The 5,983-nt window shown below is 46.5% G+C and overlaps 1 protein-coding gene across 1 annotated transcript; it reads right to left on the bottom strand.

The window, feature by feature from the left end:
• Positions 1-320: 320 nt before the first annotated feature.
• Positions 321-5,602, bottom strand: LOC142957456 (RNA-binding protein MEX3B-like). The gene is made up of 5 exons (XM_076099303.1): positions 4,866-5,602; positions 3,491-3,729; positions 3,299-3,344; positions 1,144-1,901; positions 321-929 (listed from the first exon to the last, which is right to left on the bottom strand). Exons 1-5 carry the CDS (start codon positions 5,443-5,445, stop codon positions 519-521), a joined length of 2,034 nt encoding a protein of 677 aa, XP_075955418.1. The 5' UTR covers positions 5,446-5,602; the 3' UTR covers positions 321-518.
• Positions 5,603-5,983: the final 381 nt, after the last annotated feature.

Below are 5,983 nucleotides of genomic sequence, written 5' to 3'. Positions count from 1 at the left end.
ATAACTTTGACCCGAAAGCGAACATTATGTATCTAATAGAATTTAAAGTACATTTTAAATGTTTGATAAAATATAGGTAGTCAGAAACCGATTATTAGATACTGAAGGGAGAAGAAGATGTAAAAAGAGAAGAAGATGTAAAAAACATGATGGTCAAAATATATATATATATATATATATATATATATATATATATATATATATATATATATATATATATATATATATATATATATATATATATATATATATATATATATATATATATATCCCAGCCCACCCAATGCTACGCGGAGGGTTTTCCTGAGCGGGCTGACCCCCCCCCCCCCCACCCCCCCGAACCCATGCCCTAAATACAGATCATTCCTAATTCACCCATCATTCCTCACCTTACACAAGGGTGAGGACACACCTAGACACCGATTCAGGGTCAGTTTTGTAATTTCCCCACAGATGTTATGAATTGGAAGTGTGGGGAGGCTGAACCCAAATCAGCCATCAAAGTAAATGGATTCAAATCACATGTTGCGGAGCTGAATGGCCTGTGTGACCGGGGACAGGCACACGGGGCAAACGGCATCTGGACCCCGGCAAATATGGGTGGCACAATCTAGACAGAAGAGATTATGGCCGCAGGGAACCAAGGCAGCGATCACCTGGTTATCCATACAGTGGATGCATATCTCCTGTCCTCTCGCCGCCGATCCGAGCCCCGGTCGATAGAGGAGAGAGGATTCAGGAGGGGACGAAGAGGAGGCGGTGCTTTCACTGGAAGAGGAGAAGGCCGAGCTGTAAGAGGGGAACCTGTGGGCATCGAGGGCTCCGGCTGAGCCGAAAGGCCCTCGGTGAACCCGCTGGGCCTGAGGGTGCTCCAGGGCTTCTGTCCCAGAGAAGGTCGGAGAGAGCCGGGGTGTCCCAGGCTGGCTGGTCTGGAGACAATTAAAAACAGTCATTAGATAACATGAACATAGCATTTTGAAATGTATGAATCAACATAAGGGATTATTAATCAATTTCTGGGCAGTCAGTGTCACTGCACTGATTTTGTCCTTGTTTATTGTCCACAATAAAAGGCAAAAGCCTAAACTAACCTGGTCATAACAGGAGGCCATAAACTGTATGCACCTGTTGAGTTTCACCTACCTGAGATTGACGCACATCAAAGGTCTGGGGGGGCTGGTGGTCCACATAGGGGCTCCAGATCTGTGGCTGTGCAGCAGGGTGCGAGGCTTGGGCAGTGGAGATGGTTAACGGGTCAAATCCTGAGGACGAGCCTCCACCTGCCAGGTTGACCAGCTCATCGGGCCCCACAGGGAGAAGGCTCTCGCCAAACCAGAAACTTGTACTGGCGCCATTGCTGTTGTTGTTGTTGTTGTTGGCATTTGCATTAAACTGACAGGTTGGGCTTAAATCTGCAACCCGGTTAGCATTACCGCTGCCGTAGACGGAATCAGCCGAGCTGGAGCCGCTGCCCAGGGAGCTGGAGCTGTCGTTGCGGTAGGTGGAAGACATCCTGACACCACTGTTAATATTGCTATTTATTCGCTGAGTACCGTTGATGCCCATTGGCAGCAAGCCACCGCCACCACCACCACCACCACCACCACCACTGGGGGATGATGCCCCTGCATGAAGCCACGCGGCGTCCCCCAACCCAGCCTGTGCTGCAGCATTTTCAAAGCTGACGTCTGTCCCGTTGAACTGAAAGTCATTGTTGTCGACACCAGGAGCCTCGATGCCGCCGCAGGTTCCCGTGCGGAGGGCGATGTGCGCCTCTATCTCATCCCTCGCCCGGTCCACGTTCTCCGGCATCCCGGTGACCTCGAACACCGGCTCTTTGTCCCGACTCGGCGTCACAATGTAGGTGTGGGTCTGTTGCTGGATACGTTTGATGGTTGCTCCTGAAAGATATGACCAGACCAAGACCCTTGTACTTAAACACTTGTAAGCTGAACACAGAGTCTAAATAACTGCTCTGGTCACATGGCTACTGGAGTGTCAGGAGTTCACCATTACATTTCGTTTGACGCATGATATGCATGATCATTCCTCAGAAACATACATCTGAGCATAACAATGGCCCATTAAAGAAGAGAAAAGAGTTAAGATTCAAGATGAATGGTGAAGTATTAATAGTGCTGAATGTAGCTGGAGAACAGATCTCTTTGTACTTCTGAGCTGCAGCTTGACCTGCGTGTGTCAAAGCAGAGTAATACTGCACAGACACATTCATAGCATTCAATATTTTCAGGAAAGACACTTGTTTTTCTGAAATTGAAATTCGAAGAAACACAGCTGTGCAATAATTATAGCACTGAACTGCAGGCTGTCTGTGACTCAGCTGACTAAAGTGCATACCACCTAACCACAACACCATGGGGATCAGCCCTGAGTCTTTTCAAATGTCATTACTAATATATATATATATATATATATATATATATATATATATATATATATATATATATATATATAGTTGAGTCTTGAGTTTCCTCACAATTTCCATGTGATTTGAATCCATTTACTTTGATGGCTGATCAGGAAAACCCTCCGCGTAGCATTGGGTGGGCTGGGAGATATAGATATAGATATAGATATATATATATATATATAGTTGAGTCTTCTCACAATTTCCAAATGTATTGTCATTTTGACTTGTTACCTCATGGCACATGGTTGAGAACCACTGCACTTCAACTTAAAGACCAACCCCAGGACTTGCTGACACTGAGGTGGTAATGTAAACAGGGCGAGCGGGTTAAAGACTCGGCGAGAACAAATTGTAACCCTCTGAAGTAAAGCCGAGCATGTTCAAACTCAAGACGCAACTTAAGACTCTTGATTAGACAACTCACACTTTTCTTTAAATGCTCAGAAAGACAAAAAGAGGATATTTATAGGCTACTACAGAAATGTGGCTCATTTATGAGTCTGAACACAAGCAGAGCATTACTTTCAAAAATCTAAAATGAACAAATCCACCTGTTGGGAGTTAACTTTTCCCCTCGTCACCCAAAGCCTCAATTTCATAGTTTGAAAATCATGAAAAAATTAAAATATAGTGCCTTATTGTAAACACTCAAGCTGTTCCTTACATTTGTAAAATCAAAGCACAAACCTTAATATAATATTGAAGCACACCTGTCCATATGCGTTTGCTAGCGTTTTACAAGCTTGTTGTTTTTCCATTGATGCTAAAAATCGCTGTCAAAACTAATGAAGAGTCTCTTTACAACATGAAGTCCAGCAACTGGAACACACAACCTATCTGAACACAGCATGAATTAAAAATACCCACCCTTGGGACCCACGACCAGCCCTACAACACGATATGGTACCCGCACCTATAGGGTTGAAATAACACATGGTTACTACACACACTTTAAACGGCAGACACAAAAACAGAAAACACAGAGAGCCTCCTTTAAGGAACCAGTGTACTAGAAGAATGTCCGTCTACTCATGACTCATAATCACGTTAGTAGCTGACCTGAATGGTCGTCTGTCCGGGTAGAGAGGGGGTCCCTGGACTGGTGGCAGCAGCCAGCGGGCCCGCCTTGTTTCGAGAGGCTCTGATGAGGGAGAAGTGCTCGGCTGCAGACAGGATCTCCCTCTTCGCCATGGCCACTTCTTCCTTGCGCCCCGTCACAACAAAGACGGGCTGCTCCCCCCTCACTGGTGTCTTGATGTAGGTGTTGGTCTTGGCTCGAAGTGCCTTAATCTTACAGCCTGTCAGAGGAAAAAGACGAGGAAAGACATTTCACTTTTAAAATACATTACATTACATTACACACGCGCACGGTAATAAACTTTGATGTTAAACTGATAAACGATTATGGCATACGCAATCTCAGCTTCCAGTAACCCGTGCCCTTTAAAAGTTGCATGTCTTATACATTAAATATTCCTTTCAGCTGTGGTTGAGAGTCCAGCATCGTTACCAGAGCCATTTCCTGTTGTTGTCAACACTGCAGTCTGTGCACCCCCCCCCCTCCCCCCTCCCCCCTCTCTGGTCTCAAAGACGACATAATAACATTCTCCCAACCCTGTCACTGAATTATGTAAAGTGTGTGGAACAGACCAAAGATAAAGGCGCCGGGTATCTGAGAAAGGACTGTCGTGTTTGGTTGAACTGTTGAGTCTTGAGTTGAGCTATAACTATAACCTGCAGCTGATGTGGCAAAGCAATGGTGACCAACACACACTGCTCCTCATGTTCTCCTCCGAGACAAAGCCGAGCCTGGTTTAGCACGGCACGGCTTGGGACAGGTCCACTTTCCGCGAAGCACAGACTCCGCCATCAATAATACAGACGAGCTGTCAAAGCGAGAAGACGCAGATGGATCTGCTGGTTCGTCAAACGTGTGATGCGAACTTTTGTTGAGGGTGTTGTGGCGAGTTGACCCACTTAAGAAGAGAGCTAAGCTAGCTTAGTCTCCGGCTAACCGCGGTCTGAAGAACCGAAGTGAGTTTTAACGTTGACTGGAGGTCATTTCGTTAATGGTTGAACTATGTATAACTAGTCAAATGTTCCACATGAAACAATGTCACTTGTAAAGATGTTAGCTAAGCTGTGTAATGTAAAATAGCGCTTTAGTGCCAACAATAAGTTCACGTTACTAGCTAACAGTTGGCTAGCACGTATTGAATAGTTACCAGTGTCGTATATTCAAATATTTCGTCGTAATCATTGAATCCGTTTGTTGTATTTCATGGCCTGTTTTAGTTATTGTGTGTATCGTATTTAACTTTACTTTACAGCTGACTGAACTATCTTCCAAACTCCTCTTAGCAACTTAACCGGGAGTTAGCCAATGGGTCGAACTGAAACCCTAATAATATAATTATAAACGACAACGACTCACCCTGTCTGCCCACGATCTCTGCGACGTGCTCGGAGCTCGGCACCGCCACACACTCCGTCGTGTTGACGCTCTTTCTCCGAGCCAACAGCGACGCCTCGGCCTCGTAGCCCGGCTCCCCGTACACACCGGGCGGTAGCATCGCCATGCTACCAGCCGGTGGTAGCCCGGTATCGTCCCGCTCGTCTCCGTTGTACAACAAGACCGTCTCGATGTGCGGCGGCGGCTCCATCCCGGAGCTACACGGCCCCGGTTGGAGGTGTTGGTGGCGGTGGGCCTGCGCTAGAAACGAGGAGTCGGTTATAACTTCAGGCTCTTCGTCCTCGGTCATGTTGTTTACTTCATCTCCAGAGGGCGGCCGATGCAGGGGCTTCAAGTCGAGGACAGTACCGAGGAGGTTGAAGTGAGAAACCGTGGGGAGCTGGTGGAGGTGGTGATGATAAGGGAGGCTCTCGTCTACTTGTTCGGAGGTCTGGCTCTGGTGGTGCTCCTCGAGGCCCATACCGGCGAAAGCGTGCACTAGCGGCGGCGGGACCTCGGACTCTCCCTCGTCGGCCTCCAGTAAAGACGTGCTGCTCGGCATGATGACAAACGGGAATCGATAAGAAAAATGAATCAAATTAGTTTTGGGTTTACAAAAAAATAAAAAGCGACCAGCGCCTGTTGAGATGAAATGTGTGGCTTTTGTTTTGTCTTCCAGCTCTCCATGCAGCCCTCCCTACACTGTAATCTCGTGTTGCTGGTTCACGCGAGACTTTTGGTGTCAGACGTGTATTCACAACTGTCAGGAAGACGCACTCAGCGCGCAGTGGTGTGGTATGAGTTATTATAATATATTAATACATCTATTGGTGCCCATCTGCCGGTGGGTTACACACCCTAACGCATTGGGTAAATAATTCAGTGAGGCTTCAGAGACAACCATTGTGGCTCTCTACACAGAGCTGTACTTGGAGGGATCAAGAGAAAACAACAGAAATAAGTAAAGTTGTATTACAAGGTGTAGATTGGGGTCAAGTGCAGTGAATTAGCTAGTGCAGAAACAGCCAATAGACCAATGTATGGCCAGCTAGGAGCTACCATGGATGTATGCTCAGGCCAAAGGTGCTGTTTCTTTAATT

This window comes from Anarhichas minor, unplaced genomic scaffold (genome assembly GCF_050575085.1).
Source record: "Anarhichas minor isolate MPS153535 unplaced genomic scaffold, ASM5057508v1 ptg000025l, whole genome shotgun sequence".
Taxonomy (NCBI): Eukaryota; Metazoa; Chordata; class Actinopteri; order Perciformes; family Anarhichadidae; genus Anarhichas; species Anarhichas minor.
This window is presented reverse-complemented; position numbering and strand designations above follow the sequence as displayed.